The following is a 24,108-nucleotide window of genomic DNA, read 5'->3' as shown; positions in this document are numbered from 1 at the left end:
TCCCCTTTATTAGGATGGGCAGCAGCTGCTGAATTCAGCTGTTCTTTGTGGACGCTGATATCCCTAGACATCTTGTGCATTAAAAAAATACATATATAATCTTTGCGGTTCTGATCTATGCCAGGACAAGCATGGAACAGCATTCAGACTTCACAGAGGCACCAGAATCATTTGACAGACATATACGATTCCTATGAATTTGGGCCAGTAAGTGAAACAGGGCAGTTTGGTAAGAAACGTGAAAATAGAGAAAGTAATTATGTGTTCTTGTGACATTTTTTAGGAGAGTTTTGCAGACTCAGAAAGCTCAGATAATTTCACTTAAAATATATTTAATTCCTTGTCCAAACATAAAATAATCCTTTTATGGTTTCCCACAGTCTTTAGTTAAATATGCAGGTTTTTCACATTCAGTCAAGGACATTGAGGGGTGCTTGCAAAAGAGCCTGAGATTCCTCATACTCAGTGTTAATTCTTTCCACAAAGGGAAGCCTTTGTGGATCTGAAAAATTTCTTGTGTTAATTGTAAGACCTTTTAATTGCACGAACCCTGATATTCCCTGTCTCCAAATCAAACATACTAATTCATGTTATGATAAAATTAATACAAGATTTGTGAGCAATTACTCACTGTCCCTCCCAAGACTCACATTCATTAAAGTATGAATGAGCAAACAAAAGAAAGTATTTCTTTGTGTTGTATAAGCTGCGCACCACTGTCAACCTTAGACAAGCTCATAGATCAGACTTATACAGATGCAAGCTTGGTTTCAAGAAATGCTTTTTAAAAAAAAATAAAAAATTCTGGAGACAGTGTGTGAATGCATTTCTGACTTTCTTTTATTTTATCACCTGCTATTTATACCGGTCTAGAAGACATTTTGTCTCAATCCTTGATGCCCGACCCAGTGTTCTCAAATTAGCAGAACAATAAGAACATTTATTTCTAGGAATTATGTAGTTCACAACTACTTTTTCTAAAACTTTATTTTCTTTTGCAGTATTTCAGCTTCAATATTGTATCTGGTAACAGAAATTTCTTGATTTGCAAGTTTTGATTTGTGCAGTCCTTTATTTCACAAAAAGCTGTATTTGTAATGTATTAAATAATATTTCTCTGAGTTGCGCAGTTCTTAAGATTTGATCTCTTTCAGTTTCAGTTGGTGTATTTTTTTTTCTTTCTGCAGTAAGTCTGTTTAAAATATTACTGGAGGATTTCTTTTTTTCAAATTACTCATGTAGTTTACAATGCAGATTTAAAAAACCACAAGTTCTATGCTAGCCAACAAAAATTGTTCTCAGTCGTGGGTCACCATTTTGCTCTTTAAAGCTAGACTGCTTTTTCCTCAAACACTGTATCACATTTAGTATTGCAAAAGAGAAAGCCACTTTTAGAGTTTCCCCTTACTAAGTTTCATAACAATAAATTAAAGATTGTAAAACAACACAGAGCTAAGATACTTTATTGGCAACTTTTCACTAATACCTATGCAGAAACATCCAGCACTGTGCTAACAGTACATTATTGGTGTTTTAACATTTGCTCTTTTTCATAAATAAAAGTGAAGAGTAAATCTAGAGTCTATATAGGAAGGAAGCAATGAAACTTCTGTAAAAACAGAATACATTAATGAATAGTAAAGTACAACACTGCTTTTGCTTTTCTGATATTGGTTATTCTCCTGAGTCTTGTGTTGAGAGTGTTCAATTTTTAATTCCCGTATTGCATTCAAGGGTGACTTGCCATCACATGATATGTTAAGGCTAAGAATTGATGTACCTTGCAATATATATTTTAATAAATAAATAGAATACTTTTAGTAGAATTAAAAGTAATAATTACTTCAAGTTGTTTGAAACCATAAATAATGAGTGAGGAAGAAATGCCTATACTGGAGAGAGGTATTGCCTGTTCATTATGGGACTACTTCATCTTCTTTTTTTTCCTTCAGCATTGAAATTTGGAGAAAAAAAAAAACTGTACTTCAGGTGCCATTAAGAAAGTTGTTGTTATACATAATCATACATGATGTCTACTGTTATACATACTGTGTAATGTTGCATTAAGATTATTTATTAATATTAAGATTTTTTTATCATTATTATTAATAATGAAAAGATCAGTCAAACCTCAAAATAAATAGGCCTTTTTGCCTATACTTCTAACAGCTTTTTTTTTCCCAAGGATTATTTAGGGCTTCTGTCAAGTTTAAAATTATATGCTAATAGTCCTCAATAGACAGATTTCAGATTTATTTTCCAGGTAGATAAGATAATGGCTTTTGGTCAGAACGGCACTAAAGATTCCTCCTATAATCCTGTCAGCAGGCATTATGGTATGTCTTGCAATATTTAGTACTTTAACTTACCACTCATGTAGTAGTCATATTTTTCTATACAGAAAAACATCCCTCAATACCTTTGTGATTCCACTGTATTGTTTAATCCTGGTCAAATTTTATGTTCAGAGCTGCAAAGGAAGAAGTTTTGTAGCGCTTACAGATCTTGTGTTTAGCTTTATTTTTGCAAAAGTATAAATATATTCAATTTCTGTGTAGAAGCCGAAATAATGCTGGACTGAGGACTTAAGATTTTTACTCAAAATTAAATGTGAAATTTGGAGGAAATCTAGGCACAGTTAAAACAAAAAATACTTGCATGTACTTGCTTGGAGAGACATTTGATTATACTAGCAATTCTAAGCCCATCTCATCAATGTAATTTGCATTGTGACATAAGATAGAATTACTTTGATTATGTGAATTTGCTCATTTTTGCATACTCTTTAGTAGGGAAACTGTCTGATGAAATTTGCAATGCCTTTGTCAACAAGTCTACTTACACAAACTCCAGTGAGATTTACCTAGATAAATATATATATAAATATATATATATATATATTTTACTTCTGGAACAGATAGTTTTCCTTATATTATCACTTGATATTACTCCTATATAGTGAAATTGATAGTAAGAAAATACAGCAATTATCTGGGGGGTGGGGGGAATTTCTATAACAAACAAAAAGCACAAAATACAGTGTTGTAAATATCATCTATGTGGCTCTATTGTCTATTCAAAAGTAATCAAAATTTTCTAATTGATGAGGTGATGGAAGATTTTCCTTTGTGACATATAACCATCAAAGCTACACGCACTGATGTATAACACAAATGTATGTTTATGACAGTTCATGTCACGTTGCAATAGTATGTTGCCTCGTGGCCCAGGGGGAGGTCTGCTATAGTATAGTTGATGTATTTTAGGTAGAATAGAATGAAAGCATGTTTTTCACAGTTTTGCATAGTTTTTGTATGGATTAAAAAAAGTTATATTCATTTGAATCTGAATCTTAAATGTTTTTCTTACTGACTAGAGAAGTCTGTTTTGAAGTGGAACGTTTTGTCTCAGCAGAGCAGTCCTGGAACCTGCCAAAAGTAACCTGGAAAGTGTCCTCCATCATCCTTCTAACAAGGGTGCTTATGACACCAGACCAGGCTGGACCTTGCCTGGAATGACCTCTCAGGCTGAGGCCTTGGGGTTGTTGCCACCATTTGTTTAGTCCCACAAACCCAATGGTTCTACCTGCTAATGTGGACGTGGCCATCACATCCCTCAGCGTTTCTCTTCCAAGGATGTCTCCGGGTTCCTCTTGAACACTTGTAATCTTTTGGGAGACAAGCATTTGTGGGGAAATGGTGTCACAGGTCTCCTTCCTGTGATATGACCTCCCCTTTCTTTTGTTTAACCTAGTTTCTGCCAGCTTGCTTTGTTGTTCATGTACTCTGAGTACTGGGACAGGCAGCGAAGAGCTGATCTTTTCTCCTTTTTCCTCTCATGGTACTGTAGAGGGCTGGATTTCCTCCAGCACTTCCCTGTGCTTGTGGTGCTCAAGAACGGGATAAAATTAAATTCAGTGCTTTATGAACATAGTAATTTCCCTTGGCTAGTGCTGCAGTATGCTACTATGAATTCAACTAAGACTGAACAAATTAAACACTCATATCCGGGAACATAGAATAATGGACATAACAGTGACATGTATTGTAGTTATACAGCTTGACTTCAGCCAGGCTTTTACTACCTGAGCAATTACGCCTTTTTATTTAACAATCTTATAAGCAAACTGGAATAAAATAATCTAGCCAAAATTACAACAGAATGATATAAAGCTGTTTAGGAAACCATGTCAGGAGAGAAGCCAGTAAGAGTTTGCTGTTAAAATAGAAGGATGGCTACAGCAGCATTCCTCAGTGTCTGTCTTGGGCCCAGGACCAGACCGCATTTTCATTAATCATTTAAATGACGGAACAGAATGTGTTTGCCTATTAAATATGTAGAAGACACCATGCTGAGAGGGGCTGTGAGTTCTCTGGAGACAGGGTGAGAACTCAAAAAATGGAGATGTGATCTCAATAGGAGCAGGTGTGAGGTATACATTTAGGCAGGAATGATGAACTGCACAAATGTGGGATGGGGAATGTTGGCAGCTCCTTCCAGGCTCTACCTTTCCCTGCAGACCACTCTCAGTACTCCACATACTGGTGGTACACAGAGTACCCTCAGCCACTGTTGTTTTTCTTGCTTTAGAATTTGTCGGGGCTTAGGCTCTTAGAGGCTCAGAGTTCAGTTGGGTACTGGATTCTTTAATTGACTTTCCTTATAGGAACCTGAGAATGACTATTGGCCAGTGAGCTGGTAACCCAGTCGTGCACATGATCGAGCAGCCTTAATCCAGAGAATACATGCTGTGGTTTCCCTTTACATACATGGACAAGCTTCTCTCACACACTGTTACGTTTTCACCCTTTGGTTGCTGCCATCTGTCATGCTGCTATAGCAGAATGGTCTCTGTGGCTGTCCCCTAAGTAGGAGCAGGAGCTCTGGTTATCAGCAGTAAAGCAGAGTGTTAACGACATATTAGCAGTTTATGTGCAGTGTTTGGCCAAATCTTTGAGTAACATCAGTTAGGTGCCACTTCTTCCACCAGAGTTGATCTGAGAATGATGAAGTTAACGTTAAATGAAAATATTTCTGCAGATGTAAATTTTCCACTGCTGAGTGGTATCCATGGAAAGGTAGCATGCAAGGGAAGCTTTTATCTACTTTGCTTTGGATTACTGCATCCAGATCAGAGAAACGGTAGGACCTTGAGTAGAGGATCTGATTATTTTTCTCTAAGATAAACATTGGAACTGAGAGGAAATGAGAACAGATTTCAAATACACACAAATTCAGTGAAGGGAATGTTTTTTTTTTCTCCCTTTTCACAGATTGAACTTAAAATGCTGTAAAGAAATGCCGAAGTTTTATGTTTTGTTTCTAATGATATGGCTGTGAAAGCAGCAGAGTAGATTGCCTGGAGAGATCTGTAAGAACAAGAGAGGCACTTCTCTGCTTACACCAGTGCAGGTACAGTAGGTTCAAGAACGGCAGGCCACTGGGTGCTCAGCCAACCTTGGGATCCCCAGCTTGAGCTGGCTGGTGAGGGTCTGCCCCATTCAGGATTTACACTGAATACGAATCTTATAGCTGCAGTTGAGTGTTTGAAACTTTGAATGTAGTGTATTTAAATACAGGCGTTTGTGAAAGTAGAAAGCCGTAAGGCTCTTTCTACTCTGACAGGCTTTCTTCCCTGCCCTCACTACACTGTGCTCTGTGCACTCTGTTAAGTTTATTTGTTTTTGTTTGTCATGAAGCTTAGCGTATAATTTTTCCATGCTCTCCATTCTTTTTTATTTGTTTGGTATTATTAAAACCACCCTGAGTTTAATAACTAAATTTTTGGCACCTCATGTCTGTGAGAAATTCAAAAACTGTGATCTAAAGCTACAGTCCCAAAAACATTGTCAGAGGCCCAGAGCATCCCTAATTTCAGTAGGAAGTGCAATTTTCTATTAATCTGAATTTTAGAGCAGATATTTAGAGCTTTATAGGCCAGTCTACCTGCTGAATGAATTCTGGTCTGTTTGTTATCAAAAACCTTAAGAAAAAATACAAATGAAAGAAAACAATGCACAAAAGCTTTTAAGTGAGTTATAACCAAGTAAAATAATGTCTAGAAGATGACTCATTTATATTTAAAAGATTGGAATTAGTTGAATTATTTTTATTTCTTATTTATATTTTAGGACACTATGTGAAAGAGCAATCAGTATTCGATGTATTAATCTAAATAATGTGGAGAGCACATTATCATGGAAGAAATAAATTATTGGAATGTGCATCATATTCCAAGTTTCATTTTCTGCCTTTCGTTATCTAGTCTGATATGGCTATGTTGACTTTTTGTTGTTTGGCATGCACAGAATCACTGGTTTTGGTATAGATTGTCTCTTTTGAGGACTCTGTTTTATGTTACTTACTAATTTGTTATTCTGCTTTGTTTAGTAGAGACTGAGATACTTAGCTAAAAGTATAGTACAAAATACATAATATATATGAATTTTAGTTATGTGTAGATTTAGAGGCTGAATGTGAGGACTTCAAGACCTTATTCTTTAAACTGAGTACAAGCAACAATTATTTTGAGTAATTGTGAGTATGTGCTGCTACACAGATGTCCAGAGTTTCTTCCTTAATCTAACCTTTGACCTCAACAGGATGTTTTTTTAGGAAAAAGGATCATTTGTGTAAGAATTATACCTGTCTGTTCAAATTGGAATGCTATGACCTAGGCTGATTAAAAAGTAAATTAATATTGATAAAAATATACTCATCTCCCGAACTCTGTAAAGAGTCAATGCTAACTGAGAACTAAAGTTGATAAATACATTGTACATTGAAAATTCTGGCTGGCTTTAAAGAAAAAGATTTTATTTTAGGAAAAAATAATATAAAATAAAATATTTTCTGTGTGATCTTAAGGCTGCAAAAAGAAGTCTTGAAAGAGATGTAAAAACTTCTGAAGGGCAATAGCACTTCTACTTATATGAATTAGGGAGGATAATTTAAGTGGGGTATTTGCTCTCTGAATGTTCAAGCACTGCACTGTTAATGGATGTTAGAGATAGCAAAACATCTTCCAACTGGCATATTTTCTTCTTACATAAGTAAATCATCTTTCTTTGTTTTTACCTACTAAATGGCAGTTAATATTTTACTGATACATAGTATTTGGTGTACAATACTGTTGTTAAAGATACTCATTGAATAGACCTTTGAAAAATACTTTAAATTTCATCTCCATATTTGATGTATATTTGAAAGTTGTTCGACTGTAAGAACTTATCCTACAAAGATTGAATAAAGTTGTGTGCTACCTTTAGAAGGTATTGTATTAATCAGGCATAAATGTAGTCATCAAAAAGTAAAATGTCTGCTGGTCACTGTGATGATTATCTTAAAGCATGTTTGAAAACTTAGCATTAAATCAATCAAAAGTTTCCTTTTACAGTATGATCTTTTCTTTGAAGTCATGCGATCTTCTCTATCATTTGAAGAAATGAAGATCATTTTATTATTTATTTATTCACTGAACTAAATTATTATATCTTTGTTATTGTATGTAACCGATTGAATTAATTTATGCATTAGCATTACCACTTATTGTAGTTTTAATTATTTTTGTTAGAACTCTTTAGAAAAGATCCTGTTTTCAGTGTCATATCTAGAAAGAAATGTGAATGTTTTGGATTTAAGCTGAAAGGTAAAAATGTTATTTCTTTACTACAGCAGAATACAGTACAATTCACAGTCCATCAACACCCATAAAAGATTCAGATTCAGATAGATTGCGTCGTAGTTCAGATGGGAAATCACGTGGACGTGGCAGAAGAAACAACAATCCTTCACCACCACCTGATTCTGACCTAGAGGTATATTATGCTAGATGTTTTTTGACGTGTCATAGCTTCTCTTTTTATAATTATTTTGCAGAGAGAAATATCAATTACAAATCAAAAATAAAATAGCATTTGAGCCCTTTTTTTTTCTTTTGTTTGCTTTGTATTTGTTCTTTTTTGTTGAAGATCTTGAAACTTTTATTCTAAAGAACTTTCTTTGTGAAGAGCACCTAATTTCTCAGAAAAATAACAGCATTCTCTTTCTCCTTAAAAAAAAATAATTAGAGAAAAGAAAAAGAGAACAGTAAGAATAAAGCTTTTCCCAAATTGAAGTAAGGTTTCTCTTTGGGCAGGAGAAACTTTTGGCACAATACCAGTTTTTATTCTCTCTTGCTATGTTCACATTTTTCTCAGTGGCCTATGCTATATGTTGAGAGCACATCTCCAATGACTCGTCACAGCTATGAGTGTCCATGCTGCATTACTTTTCCCTTCTGAAAGTTTAGCCCATTGGTTATTGTGGAAAATACAATCCTACCAGGATTTAAAATACTTATATTTGAACACTATATTTTTCATTAACATCATTTTATTAATGGTCAGAGGGCAAATTTAAAACACATTTTTTCTACCATCTGTAAGCAAAAGAATTACTTACTGACACAATACTTTCTTACATCGGCAAAATCTAAAGTCACAATTTTAATTCTTCAGATACATAAATTCTATTAGATATAGGCTGAGAGGATTTAACTGCTTGTCAACAATTCACTAGTTTTATTTGGTTTTAGACATTATTGTCAAGAGCAAATATATGAAGACTTGCAGAAATATAGAATTCAAATGCAGAATATTTAATTCTGAGAGGCTTCTCTTAATTTCTTTCAGTTTCTATCTTACATCTGGCTTTAAAATAATGTATTGTACAATCTCATTTTCTGTGTGTATTGGACTGTGACTATCATTTTATTCTAATAGAATAATTTGATATAATAGCAATTGTAGTAAAAAGCTAACCGATTGTATTACCCTCTTCTGGAAAAACGTTAGTTCTGAAAAGAAATCGCAAGGAAGCTAGGGTTCTAATATATAACCATTTCAATACAATTTTGTCATTTGTGCGCTTACTGATTCAAATTTAAACTTTCCATTTCAAGTATCAGCTTCACAGAGGAACACATTGATTTGATTCTCTTTTTACAGAGAGTATTCATTTGGGATTTGGATGAGACAATCATCATTTTCCATTCCTTGCTTACAGGGTCCTATGCTAACAGATATGGAAGGGTAAGTGTCAAGAAACTGATGGAAATTTTCATTAATATTTATTGTTTTGTGATTGATATGTAAGAAAAACAAGAACATTGTTTTCCAGAGACCAAGCACTACTGATGTTTCAAGACATAAAAATTCAAGGAGTAAAGTTCTTTCATATGTCTATTCTTTGTGTCATTAAATAATTAAACACCATTGGGAGTAATACTTTGACCACTTGAGGTTTTTTTGTTAATATAGAGTGTGTGATACTTGTTGATACCATCAAAATCTGCAAATATTTAGCTCCTCCCAGCTAGTGAAGAACTTCCAGGACTGAGCACTAAAATAACGTTTTAGTCCTGAGCAGTCACCAGTGATCTGTACTCTGTACTGAGAAGGCAAGAGTATGTTTATGGATATATATGGCTGTAATAATCTAAACTTTTTTACCTCACATTTTTTTAATCTCTGTTTGATTGATGTTTTTGAAAGTCTGGTTACGAGTCAAATCTTTCTATTATGCACAGTCTATAAATCGTAACTGAACTTATGGTTATGCCTGCAGACTGTGGGTTTCCCAGGTAATTCTCAAAAGAGAAATGCTGTCTTAAGTGAATAAGAGCAATTTACGATTGGAATGCCCTTGTGAGATCAAACTTTGTTTTTCAGAATTGTATTTGAAAGTTAACGGCTAGGCTTGTGCCAAAATCTGTGTTATGTCCTCTCATGCTCACCTCAAGTGAAATATAACTAGAACATGAGGTTTTTTTGTTAATTTTCCAAAATATTTCACATACAGAATAAGCAGATAGTTCTGTCTGACTTCATGTAATCACATAGTCTTTTCATAAAGCTTATATTCATCACTAAAAAGTTTTATGATAGAGCCAGTTGAGGGAAGGGTAAAGCTTCTGCTTCAGTTCAGATCATGCCTGGCTAAGGTTCTGCATTCTTCCTAATGGCTTTCTGCATCATAGAAATCTAAAGCAACACTTCTGCATAACTTATCTGGCATGTTCAGGTATTGTGATTTAACCCAGCCGAGCACCACACAGCCATTGGCTTATTCCCTCCCAGTGATTATGAGGGAGAGAATTGGAAAAAGGTAAAATGGTTTGGTTGAGATGAAGACGGTCTTATAGGACAGAAAAGGAAGGAACGGTGATAATAAATAATAACATATGTATACACACACACACCAAAAAAAAAAAAGTGAGGCACAGTGCAGTTGTTCACTACCTTTTCATGGATCTCCAAAGAGTTCTCAGGCAGTGGCAGATCCTTCAGCCAACTCCCTGAGTTTTATTATTCAGCATGGCACAGTATGGTCATGGGATCGTGAGATATGTATCTCATGGGATATGTATCATGGGATATGGCTTTGGACAGTTTGAGTCAGCTGTTCTGGTTTCATTGCCTTGTGTACACACAGCTCTTTGTGTACACACAGCCTCCATCTGACAGAGCTGTGTGAGATGCTGAAAAGTCTTTGACTTCGTATTGCTCAACAGCTAAAAGATTGCTGTGTTATCAGCACTGTTTTTCTCCTAAGTCCAAAACACAGCATTATACCAGCTACTGTGAAAAATATTAACTCTATCCCAGCCAAAAGTAGTTCAAGGTGGTGTGGTATATTTTCATGAGTGTTTTGTATAATAGCAACCTGCTTGTTTGAAGACTATACTTAGTTATTTTCATTATGTGTACAAAAAGCAAGGATACTCAACGGCCTTGATTTCTTAAACATTGCGATTTTATACTACAAAATCACCAAATCAGTGACAGGTCAACAAGCCCTAGAGTTCACAGGAAAAATGTTCAACATCAACAGAATATCACCACTTACTTTTTGGGGCCAGAGTTCTGCTGGAAAAAGAACTGATTTGTTGTTGCTGAGAAGTACTTGTGTGAGCATATTTTTTCTTTTTCTAGTTTCCTGTAGTGTTTTTCAATAATTAGGGCCCGAACATAAACACCTTTTTTTGTTGTCTACTTGAGGCTGAGGAAAGTGGCTGGCTTTCAGCTCCTAAGAGATACAGATACGTGTGCTGCGAGGAGGCAGCTGCCTCCTGATAGCGGTTCCATCATTGTTGACATTGTTTTCTTGATGTAGCTTTTGCTTGGCTGCCTCTTATTGCATGGCATGTGGCAAAATACATAGTCGTCACTAAATGATGACTGATTTTATGATTTGTCAATCGCTAAGCTAAATCACCTGCCAAACATTGGTCAGACTGAGTTTTTTTCATTATACTTGTTGCTATGCTATAGCACATGCATACACATGTATACAAAGAGATACAGGGCATCATCTATGATGGAAAAAAAAACAACAATGCTTGATGTTAAGAGAGATGATAGCATTAGTGTTTATGCTAAGAATTAATGCATTATGCACTGTGGATAAATATTAGAATGTTTTGGTGAAAGGTTGCAGTGCGCACATCCACTATGAGGCAGTTGTGCAAGTGTGCTATTATTGCTTTGTTTTCACAAAGTTTCATTCATATCACAATTTTTCTTGGGTTATTAAGTGTCATAGAAGAATTTTAGAGTTATTTACAGCAGTGTGAGGTGTGCAGTTTTTAAAGTGTTTCCTATTGATTTCTGGCCTTTAAAATCAGAATGCCGGGGGGATATTTTGTTGTTTACAACTGCTTTTTGAGCTATTTAACTTCACCCCTAATGTGTTTCTTCACTGTGGTTAGAACTAGAAATGTTCTTTTAAAAATTAAATTTAAGCTGCTCACATAATCATTAAAATACAAAAGCTGGAACTTCAAACGAACAAAAATGTCTTAATTAAATAGAGGATTTGGCAACTTGGCATTCAGCTCTTCTCATAATGCATGAGTGAGTTTCATGGTGAATGACTATGAATGATGAGCAGTCCTGTTGCTGAAGGGATAGGTTTTCTTTTCCTTATTCTCTTCCTCATTCCTCATAACTTCTTGTTTATGCCACCCTTTTCTGTATGTTCATACGTATTCATCTCTTTTTATCACCTGCTCTCCTTGTGCTGCTGTTGTGCTCTACTTTCTCCATCCTCCTGTTCTGCAGCGTTGAAACAAAATAATATGCTTGTTTTGCAGTTTGTGCAATTATGGTAGACACTTTTTTATTTAAGGATTTGAATACTGTGGGTTTCACAGAAATGTATGAAACTAGTGGAGGAAGTGAGTTGTATGTCCAGAGTGGAAGGATGGGGAAAGGGGAAAAGGAAAAAAATACATTTCCATTTGCTTTTGAAAAAGATGCGTTGATCAAATATCAGGTTATCAGTTACTTTGATTGACGTTGACCTACAAACACTTAGTTTTGAGCCAGATGACAACTGGTGAATTTTGGAGTTCAGAAAGAATTTGAGACCCTTCTTTAGTGTCTAGAAGCAGGTGGAAATACATCTTTGTACTTGCAGTAGTCTACTGTGGTCTTTACATTTCAATTTTCCATGAAAGCATATAGATTCAGATGCTTAGAAACATTTTTTCCTTTAAGTTTTAAGTTATTTTAATATGGTTTATTACGTTTTAGAGGTAGAGAAAAGCAAAGCCTGGTTTCACTTAACCCTTCATTTGTGACCTGTAGGCTTAAGTGGAAAATAAGCCTTGTACCTAAAGTGAACTTTCCTGTTTTTCAGCTTCTTGTTTCTCCACAAAACAAAGAAATCAAGTGGGTAGAATTTAGAAATGACATACAGACAATGTTTTGGCTCCAATACCAGTATTCAAAAACAAGAGGCCTGCTTAAGCAGCTTGACGTTGGTATTTCTTTTCTTTAGCTAAACTGTACCTCCCCCAGAGATTTGTACCTGATTTTGACCATACCTGAAAAGACACTCCGACTGAACCTGCAAATCCCGATAACTAAGAACAGATTGTTAGCTTTCCTGCTCATTGTGTGACACCTCACAATAATTAGTTTGCAATTAGTGGCTTAAGATTGCAAAAGAAGGCTTGGTATGAGATTTTTTTAAAACCTTATTCTAGCCTTGTCTTTTTAAAACGTTTTCAGACATCACTTTAATGACTGGCATCAGCATTTAATCTACTGCAGAGCCTTAAACCAGAGCTTTTGTGCTTTTTGCTAGAACTGCTGCAAGATTGTAACTACGCAGACATTTAAAACCCTAATGTAGGTAAGGCTTTTGCATCTATTAAAATATGTGGCTACCCAGAGCTGCAGCTTAACTCAGTTTCTGTGCGATGTGGGACTTTCTATAGAACAAGATTTTGTTTAATCAAGGAATTAAGGTTACTTTGAAAAGAAACCTGTTTTGTTTCTTCTCTTCTTTTTTATGGTATTTAATCTGACATTTTCAGTATGTGCCAATGATTTTCTTATGTTTTTCTCCTAATTAAATTAACTTAGTAAATGACATTCTTTTAATATTACTTTAAAGAAATCCACCTTCTGTTTTGTCTACCATTTTAAAACACCTTTGAGTTAAATGGCATGGAGATATTTTTACCAAAAGCCATTCTTTTCAGACTCAAATGTGTAAGGAGAAACTAATACAAATAATTAAGTCACAAATAAATTAAAGCTGAAAGACTTTATTCACAGCCATTTATTTAAAATTAATTGGATATATCTGCTGATGTATCCAGCTTTTCAAAATTGTATCCCTTTTTATGAATGGAAGCTCCACGTGGGTTTAATTGTAAAATGTTACATTATCACTTGATAATTAAGATGTAGCTAGCAATCTTTATTTGCATGCTAGACCCCTTAGTAATGCATTTAACTCCTTCTGTTAATTAGAGAAAAGCATTCTGTGGTATGACTTCTAGTTGTGCTCAGGAAGAACGGAAATACTTGCTTGGTTTAAAAAGGGGATGAGGAGCTGTGAAGAAAAGCAGTGTTGTAGTTAGACTCAAAGATAGGCAGGAATGTGAGAGGTAAATGTAGCCTCAGGCCTATCTAGGGAGAGCACATAACCTGCCTTCCACCTTTCCTGCTCCAGAAATAAAATAAGAGAAGACTTGTGGGGCAGTAGTAAAATAAAAAGGCAGAATAAGTTTGCTTATTTTTTCAAGTAGTTCCATTTTTAATTAGGAAACCAAATACTCTTTTTTTTTTTTAATAGAAGACTAATTTTAAGGACAATGTCATTATAATGATCAAAATGGCATAATGCATTTTCTGGTGTTCCATTTTTGAGGGCTATTTTTTTGATGCTAGAAAACTTATTTACTCTTAGCCTATGGAAATTCAGAATTTTCAGATGTTTTGTGTATTCCATATAGCTTAGTTTCTAAATGCTTCTTTCCAAAAAACTCATTTCTTTCTGCTGGTTGTTTTAGTTGTTTTGGTTTTTCCAGAAGGTAGACAGGCTGATAGACTGCCATTCTTTTCCAACTGTTTGCTACTGACACATTTTACCTTTTGACCAGCAGTTACAGAAAAATGTTTGAAAGTTCAGAGATCACGTTGAAACATCTATTAATTTGATTGAGAGGTGGAAAAAGAAAGTAGGGACCACATCTTTTGGTATTAACTCGAGTTGTCATCAGTTTTAGAACATTAACTTATTTTAAGTAAAGTTTGTTCTGTCACTTCTGTAGTTTTATTTAAAATAAATTCCTAACAAACTAATATTGGTAATAATAAAATAAAATAAATAAAATAAAAGAAGGTGTTGTGAGATAATACATGTTCTTTCAAACTTGTGCTTCTGTGTGGTTGGATATACTTGGCACTATAAATGAGAAATTGTGTATCAAATACATGTATTAGACATTCTTCTCAAATTTTTCAGATTGAAAATACATAAAACATACAAAAAAAAATCAAAACAAGACAAACATCTGTAATGCATTTGATAACCACAGTGCTGAACATGCTTTTTGAGTTTATTAGCTCAGTAAGGAATAAGTTGTTATGGTAATTTCAGTAGAGAAGTTAAAGTGTGTTATGTATTAATAACAAACAATAGATTTGTTCACTCAGTATGGGTGGGCCCAACAGAGAGCATAATCAAAGTGTGCTTTTGTGGAGAATCAAGGAGTGATTTTAAATAAATCTGCCATTTGTAAATAAAATATTAATAGTGATCTGCTTTAAAGTCACTAGGTATTCCAAGGACCAAATCCTTTCATTCGTGACTGGTGTCTGTTTATTTTCAACAATGATAACATTATCTTGTCCTCAGTTATTGTAAAATTTGTAAGCAGTAGCAAAGTCTGTAGAATTGTAGGGAAAAATGCATTTGCTACTGGTGGAATCCAGCATAAGTCCATGTATGGATGTGCAAGGGTGACATAAGAGTGTGTGAACACAATTGTGGCCACAGAAGTCTTACTGCAGAATCATGGTATTAGTCACGTTAAAGACATAGTTTGAGGATTACTTTAATCCTGGCTATGGGATTAAATAGTAGTTGAAATGAAATCAAACACATGGATATTACATTTCATGCATTAGATAATCTTGAAAAACAGTTCTTGTCATTTGTATTCTACTACGTAGAATGTAGCATGTACCATGTTATGCATGGTATTGACAGTACACTCTTAATTTCTTCTTTAAGGATCCACCCACCTCAGTGTCTCTTGGACTTCGAATGGAAGAGATGATTTTCAATTTGGCAGACACGCATCTATTCTTTAATGATTTAGAAGTAAGTGTTCGTTATTTTAAAACACAGAGGTTTGTTAACATTTGTCTACTTTTACTTGTTATTAGATGGCTTGGCAATTATTTTTGGCTTCAGAGTTTTAGTATGGAACCACTTAGAAAAATCTGCATAGTTTAGTCATTGAAACTTACGAAGATATCTACACTAAATGTGCTGGCATTCAAAGGTTGCAGTAGTAGAAGTTCTAGGCACTTTTTTTTCCCTCACAGGTCTTTGTATTTATGACCACAGTAGACTAGTTCTAGAAGTGGATGCACACTTCTAGGATTTATAGATGCACAGAAAGCATCTATAAATACTAGAATGCAATAGGCTACGTAGATCATTAAATATTAAACTTCAGCTTCTATAAACAATTAATGGCTGGGTAAAGATTTCTTACTTATATCTTACTGTGGGAAAGGATTACCTTAAACCCGAGGGAAATCATTAATGTTGCATATGTTGTCCATCTCAGTGGCCTATCGCTCTGGGTTTCAATCCTTCCCAGTGGCAGGTCCATTTGTTATGTGCTAGGGTTTCTCTGCCGCTCATGCCCCCCCTTGCAGTGTGCTGTGAGGAGTTGGTGTCAACATGCCAAGGGCTTTTTCAGCCTATATAGAGTCTGGTTTGGCAATTCTTGTGAAATTGCTCTGAAACTATCCAAACTGCTGAAAGAGACTGTCACCATAGTGCCTGGCTGTTTCGTCTTAAAAGGGAAAAAGCCATTTCTGATCATATTTTAATAACAAGAAAACATGAAAACAGTCAGATTTCTTTCCCATCATAATGAAGACAGCTGTTTATTTAAAATCCAACTGTTAAGCAAGCTTGTGGTGGGGCTGCCAACACACATTAATCATCAGGTTGTTGTTTTGCTAGATTTTAGAATAGTGTGTTATTCCAGACAGGCAAAAGAATCTAAAGGATTCAAATGCAACATTTGCTGATCAAAGTTAATTGGCAGCAATTGGCCTTTAAATATTTCCTGATGTTTCCCTTTTCAAAATCAAGCAAAATACACCTTATTTAATAGATGAGCCAAAATCATTTGAAAAATGCCAGTGTGTGATAGACCTCAAATGTGGTTTGTCCAACATCTGTCCTATATTTTGATTTCTTTTCATCTAAAAAGAAACCACTCACAGATGATTTGGCATCTTTCAATGTAATGAAATTATTTAAATGTGTTTTATTCCTTCTTCCATTCCTTAGTGGAGTATTTATTTTTATACTTGTGATAAAATAGATGATTTCTTTACATTTTCAAGTATTGATTTCTTTCATTGAGGTAACTTTATGTAAAGATGATACTGTTTTGGATACAAGAAATGTAATTAGTGAGTTACATGCATAGGATTAATTTTTCAGATTTGTTGAAAAGTATAACAATGCTACTTGTTTTCCAAATCTGTTTCTGATTTCTAGATATATTTCAATTTATCCAGAGCAGAAAATTGAAGTACTGCTATATCTTAGCAGCATATTTAATAAAGTTCAGTGTTTCATTTGCTATACATAGCCAGATGCTTAATAGTCTCAGCTTGGTATGTGTCAGTGACTTTAATGGAAGTTAACCAACTAAATATTAGGGATAGCAGATTATCTTCTGATAGTTGGCAAGTTACTCTTGACAGTACAATACAACAGTTTATTCACTGAAGAATTTTGAAATATGAAAAAACAGTTGAATCAGATAACTCACAGAAGCAAGAAGCTTAGAGGATGAACTTTGTTCTTTGGACTTCCCTGTAGAAAAGTGGTTTCTCTTAAAATTCCATATGCGAATGTTGTCCATGAAGGGGCATTTCCTCCAGGACCTTCAGTTTGTCATTGAGTGTCTCCATTATTAGCAGGGTCTCTGTGGCTCCCAAGGTCTGTGGCCTCAGGCTTGGTGGTCTGGAAGTTCAGGCTCCCAATACTTTGATAGTATTCCATCAAAAGTGTTTTGGCTTGGCTGTGCCCAGACTTAAAGCATCTGTTCTTGCTGTCGAAGGAATGAGTTTGGAATGTCTCTTGGTGTCCTTGCTCAGGGCTAAGGCTTCTAGTTCATGTATGTGAGACTGGGCTTTGATTGAGAGGTCTGTAAGCAGCTACGGTGAGCCACAGAAACCGGGCATTCTCGACTGAAAAGAGTATGAAGAAAGGCAAACTGGGATCTGGAGCATGCCTGACTCACAGCAGAGAAACATCTTTGGGTCTAGACATAATCCAAAGCTGGAACCTGAAAGCTCATGCTTTCCTCACCCAGACTCAGAGAGAGCTGTTCCTGACATACAGAAAGGCTGGGTTTTCAGGCAGGCAATCATCTATCATAACTTTGGCCTATGATGCACATTTTTCCAGATACCACAAGTTCATCCAGTGCTTTCCAGAAAGCTCTAATCAGAACAGTTCTCTTGTCATCCAAGTTGAGGGGAATGTATTTCTTATTGAAAACTGCATCAGGCATGATTTACATTTTAAATGCAAAGGACATAGTTGCAGTCATGATTTCCAAAGGAGCACTTGATTTGTGTTACCTAACTGACTTTTCAAATCTAAGCCTAGAGATTTCCATGATTTTATTAGGTGAAGCTCTAAATCTCAGCAATTTTTTTAGTTTGTATGAAGTGAATCAATGCCAATGTGTACTAGTAACATTGAAAACTTCAGCGTAATCACTCTAATTCAGTATGGAATTCAGAGAGGTAAATGAGTCAGCTAGTTTCCTATATATTGGTTTTTAGGTAATAACAACAATATTAATAATACCGTTTGTTATTGGTATTTTTTTTAAATTCAATGAAAAGGTTCTTTGTGATTGCACTGTCTAGCTCTAAAGACAATATTCTTCTTATTAGTGTGTGAGTTGTACTTGGATTTACAATTAGTGATTGCTGTCTTTGTTCTTAGATCATTTCTTCAGAAAGAGAGATGGCTCATTTGCTTCACTATATGCAAACATTTTTTGTAATTGCTTCCAAACTGATACAGATAATTTGAACATTTATAAAATCTAATATTAAAGATATATGACAAGTATTTTAACACATTGAAAATAAAATATTGTTACTAATGTATAATTTGATCTAAGGACCATCAAAAGCAATGATTTACTGAATTAACAGTAATTTTGTGGTGGTATTATAGAACCATACAAGGCCAAACATTAGAAAATAAGTGCAGTATTTCCAAAATTTATATTTTGAAGTCTGCATTTAGGCTCCATAATAAAAGTTCGAGTTTTCAGTATTGAAAATCATTATTTAAGCATGTAATATTCTATTCCATAGTAGAATTTTAATTGTGCACAGGAGGGAAAAAATACATTGATGTAGAGCTCTCAAGAGAACCAAAATTATCTCATCAGGAAAGAATGTCTGATTTTTACATGCTGATTATGTTGTGATAGGGATAATAAGGTATAATATTTTAATGGCATGTATGGAGCAATTACGCATATTAGGTATTTTAGAATGTATGCTCAAGTGTTTTAGGGAAATTAAGAAGCTGATGATAGGACTGAAATGTGACATCTACCTATCACATCTTTAAAGATTGTATACATTTCTGTATGTATGCTGATCCTCTTAAAAGATTAGATTTTTCATTTCTTTGACATATTAAGTGCACATTATAGCTAGGTATGCTGAAAAATTGGTGGTTGTGACTGATTATGAATGTCCTATTTCAAAAAGTGAATTCAGGTTTTGCAAACTTGATTCTAAGATGATTCTATCTCATTAGATCTGTAGATTTAGAGAGTTATAATTCTATTTATTGAATCTGGAAATGTCAATTTATTCGTTCTACGAGCACTTGAAGCCTTATTTTTTAATCTTATCTAATGCTTCTTATACGTAAGATAATTTTTTTAAGTGTTACATTTTATTAAAATAAAGTCCAATTATTTGGAGATTTTTGTCAGGATTATTTGTTCTTCTATTGTAGGCTTTTTATTACTGTTTGTTCATTTCAGGTTTTGTGGGTGAACTCAAAATAAGGTTTTATAAGTTATGAAACTATTAAAAAAATATTTTGGTGCCCTAAGAAATGAATGCATGTATAAGGGCACAGTAATGATGGTTAGCATCCTTTTTTTTTCATCAGTGAAGAACACGTCCTGCACACTCCTGGCCTCACAATTCACTTTTGTTTGTGAAGGCTCTGTATGCAAAGTGATGATATATGCATAACTGCCATTTATGATGAGTGGCAGTATGTTACAAGATTCTAAGCAATTTTAGTTGACGTATTTTTCTTACTAATAAAAGAGAATGCTGTCAGGCAATACTGTTGTTCAATGACTATTATTTGTTTCCTTTTTTTTCCTTACATTTGCCACTATGACAATAAAAAGAAAGAATAAGTAAGGACCGTGGGATAGGTGAAAGCTTGTCACTGCAATGGGGATTTATTTTAACTTCTCGGTTCCTGGATATTAATTATTGTCTTTCTGACTCATATTGAGAGCATAGTCCTTTCTGTGTGACAAAAAGAGCAGTGTAATCTTTTTATGGTTACAATACAAATTTTTCACTACTTCAGATTAAGGAAAGTTTAAGTCATATTACTGTGCACTGACCCTCCAGAAAGTTGCCCACGTTGGTTTTGCATGGGGTTTCTATGATGTGCTCAGAGCCAAGGCTGTTGGATCTGCAGTGCTGCCTTCCCCCATCTGTGTCAGGCAGCCCCCAGCTCCTCTCTGGCCTCTTTCTGCTGCAGTCGCATGCTTTAGGAAGTCCCCCAGGCTCTACTACTTCATCGGTCCCTGTTAGGCTTTAATAAAGTTGAATTGAACATTTTACAGATCCTACGTTTTAAACATAAGATAGCATACCCAGCTCTCCTGAAACACTGAGACTTAATTGCATAGATGCTTTTCCCAATTAGAAGCAAAAAATAATTATAGATTGTGCTGACACTAAACCCTGAAGAATTACAAGAGCTCAGGCCTAAGAAAGCGAACAGGTAAAATCTCTCACAGCAAACATGAAGTGCAATCCCAGAATAAAACTTCTCCAAAAATTAGTCCCTCTTTGGCCCTTGCCTTCAGTTCTTACAGGTGAAACGAGGCTGCCTCCCTGCTGTTGGAAACATATGCACTATATAAATCATTTCTGAGCTTCAAGGAGACCTTTTCTTCATGACAGGGATGTATATTCTTCTTCGATCTGAGAATTTTCTCCTTTGTAGGTCTTTCAGTAACACCACGGGAGACTAAGTGACTTTGCTCCCAGGTCCTTCAGTGACCATGCATACAGATATGTCCCCAGCGTACCATGCAGTGCCCTGCAGGAATGCCTTTGAAGCAATAATGCCATATGTTGTGGTTCTTTAATCTGAAGGAGAAAGGGAAACTACTTCCCCTCAGACCTGAGACTTTAATATACCACAGATCCAGGCTGGTAACTTATCACAGTAGCACTCTGAAGCATAATTTGGGATTGTAGACATTATGATAATACACATTATTGAATAATAACATTCATCAGACTTATTGTGTGCAGGTTACTGCACATCTGAAAGAACCATGACGACTGGAGGGTAAAACACTGTTTTTTCTCAAGACATTTTTAGCACATCTGTTCCTAGAGTCAAGGAAGAGAACTGCTTGGATGCAAGCCAGCCTTCAAGTGCAGGCTTTGAGTGAGCTCCAGAGCAAGCTGAGAAGACAGGTTGCCCATGATTAGCAGTTGGAAGTCACAAAATCCACAGAATCACAAAATTATAGGGGCTGGAAGGGACCTCTAGAGATCATTAATTCCAACCCCCCTGCAAAGCAGTCCCTCTACAGCAGGCTGCGCAGGTAGGCATCCAGGAGAGTCCTGAATGTCTCCAGAGGAGACTACACAACCTCCCTGGGCAGCCTGTTCCAGTGCTCCATCAGCCTTACTGTGAAGAAGTTCCTTTGCATGTTGGTACAGAACTTCCTATGCTCCAGTTTATGGCCATTTCCCCTTGTCCCATCCCCACAGACTGCTGAAAAGAGGTTGGCCATGTCCCTTTGACTCCCACACTTAAGGTATTTGTAAACATTAATAAGATCATCTCTCAGTCTTCTTTCCTTAAGACTGAACAAACCCAGGTCACTCAGCCTTTCCTCACAGGAGAGATGCTGTAGGCCCTTTATCATCTTTGTGGCTTTCCGCTGCACTCTTTTCAGGAAAGTCCAGCAGAGTCCATCATTTAATCCCTCATACCTTGTGACCAAATCACAAAGCCAGCTTTGAACAAGTGTGTCAGGTCTGATGTTGCCTAGGTTGAAACATGATAAAGTTAGGCAGAGGTGGGAGTTGGCAGAAGCAGGCAGAGTGAAGAAGTGGAGAAGGAGGATTGGCAAGGCATGATCATCATGGAAAAACTTGCTCAGCTCCCCTGCATAAAAGAAATCAGATCAAAATTGTTTTGTGGTTGAAGCGATGCTTTATACTGTATGTTTAGAAGATAAGCTTTTGCTGATATTATTAAAAAGCAGCTTTTGGTTGTTCTTATTTTGCATACATTTTTGTGTAGAATGCAGCAGCATGAGGTTTGTTTTTGTGGTTGCCACTACTTTGCATGCGTGAATCTCTTTGTCTGAAGATAAGGAGGATGATAAGGATGGAATCTACAGATACAAGGGTGATTATTCTATCAGAAAGAACTCAAGAGGGAAAGGACACAGGAAAAGGGCACAGCTGAGTCTGGTGGTTGCAGTATTTGCTGCTTATTGTATTGTTGCATTGTATCAGTTGTTGCTGACTCTCTAACAATCCTTCTGCTTGGTCTCTTTAATGTCTTACTAGAAATACTCCAGCAAACACATACTCTCTGCTGATATGGTGAGAAAAATGAATGTATTCAAATGATGTTAAAAAAAAAAAAGGGGGGTGGGGGGAATAGCAGATAGTTTCCAAGAAAACTTTCCAGTGGATTGGTTTGGTTGTATTTTTTTTTTAATTATTTATTTGTTATTTTGGTAAATTGCAGTTGTTCAAGTTCAAGCTATCATACATTTCAAATTCAAGTTCATTTCTTTAAGCAAGAGGGACAAAAATGTGTTTAGAGTAGAAGGCTATCTGTTTTCACCAATGACTGCAGTGTTTTAGTGTCTCTGTTTGTGGACTGGTAATCAGAATGAAATCCATGTACTCTACCATCTTGTAGCGCAGCTTCTGTTTGTGATGTCTAGGTACTGCTGCAATACAAATGAGCTAAACATTAGTTAGACACGTATAGAGATGAAATGCATTGGTATGCAAATTGCCCAGTATAGCATATTTTGGTGGCGTACGTGCTGATTAGATTTGTGAGTGGCAACAAATTAATTCTTAGTAGTATTAAGTAATTTTTACCAGATAACAAAATGTTTTGCCCAAATTGCATATTCAGATGTCTTCCTTCAAGTAAAAGAATTAAATTTCTTGTGCCCTTTCAGGAAACAAAATGTCTAATTTTGACCTGCTTTTTGTGGCTGCAGTAGTGCCTGCCCATGATAGCTTGGTTCTGAGGAAACAGTTGCAAGCACTTGCCAGGAGATTTTGTACTGAAGGGCAGCAGTAAGGTACCTGGAAGTCAATGTGATTATCAGCGTTAAAGCAGTGTATAGGCAGGGTCCGTTACTGGAATCACAGACCAGCCCTGGGTTTGGCAACTTTCATTGCAAGAAAAGCATTAGAAACATTAGTTTCTGTCCTCTGAAGGACAACGTACAATTTCTTATCTAATAATGATGTCACAGTACTTTAAAAATTCTCCTATAATAAATAACGGAACAAATTTTTCTAAAAAAGCCTAAGGCTCAAAGGCAATGAAGCGACTGTTCAGTCAACAACTTGCTTTTGTAGATAATCCATTATCAGATTTCAAAACACTGACTTGCTACATTGTTGACCCATATAAACTCTTGCCTTTAGCGAATTCTTCCTTTTGAAAGATTGCAGCATCCCTGCTACTTGCTACAGAGCTTCTTCTGCCAAAGCAGACCTTGCCATAAGCACAAACATGATACGCTGTGTGATGGTTCAGCATGTTGGTTCCAAAACCAGGTAATAGTTCTTCGGGGATTCATCCAGAAGGCCTTTTAGTGCTAGAAGTGTCATTTCAGATTTTTATAGGCTCTTTTTATTATCTAACACATCCCAGAAGTCTGAAATAATAGAAATTGATGCCAAATGAATGAGTACATAGTTGCTGCTAATGGTAAAAGCAGTTAATGTTGCTATTAATTAATATATTGATTTCCACTTAGACTTTTGTGGACACTTTTCAGCTTCTAGTATTTCAGAGAACTGATGTGAATAAAATGTTTTTTACATTTTCTCTAAACATTATGCATATCACTGGAACAAAAATCTGTCTACTACTATAGCTGTACATTCTCTAGTTATGACTGATTCATAACACGTTCATAAGCTCCTGAAGTAATCCATTATTGCTTAATAAGCAAAAAATCTAAATAAAATCTCACAAATACAAATGATA

At 35.5% G+C, this 24,108-nt stretch overlaps 1 protein-coding gene across 9 annotated transcripts in view; it reads left to right on the top strand.

Annotated features, from left to right (window-relative positions):
• Positions 1-19,933, top strand: part of LOC100545319 (eyes absent homolog 1) — a 34,108-nt gene extending 14,175 nt beyond the window's left edge. For 5 of the 9 annotated variants that reach the window (XM_031552879.1, XM_019614089.2, XM_010709024.3 and 2 more), the window contains 4 exons: positions 7,675-7,817; positions 8,988-9,071; positions 15,574-15,663; positions 18,556-19,933. In XM_031552879.1, the coding sequence (XP_031408739.1) occupies positions 7,675-7,817; positions 8,988-9,071; positions 15,574-15,663; positions 18,556-18,645 (407 nt within the window). In that variant the 3' untranslated portion in view covers positions 18,646-19,933. The remainder of the gene's footprint in view (positions 1-7,674; positions 7,818-8,987; positions 9,072-15,573; positions 15,664-18,555) is intronic. The other 4 variants (XM_019614090.2, XM_019614088.2, XM_019614094.2 and 1 more) reach the window with 1 other exon arrangement.
• The last annotated feature ends 4,175 nt before the right edge of the window (positions 19,934-24,108 follow it).

This window comes from Meleagris gallopavo, chromosome 3 (genome assembly GCF_000146605.3).
Source record: "Meleagris gallopavo isolate NT-WF06-2002-E0010 breed Aviagen turkey brand Nicholas breeding stock chromosome 3, Turkey_5.1, whole genome shotgun sequence".
In the NCBI taxonomy this organism is placed as follows: domain Eukaryota; kingdom Metazoa; phylum Chordata; class Aves; order Galliformes; family Phasianidae; genus Meleagris; species Meleagris gallopavo.
The sequence above is the reverse complement of the archived record's forward strand: the minus strand, read 5'-3'. Positions and strand labels throughout refer to the sequence as shown.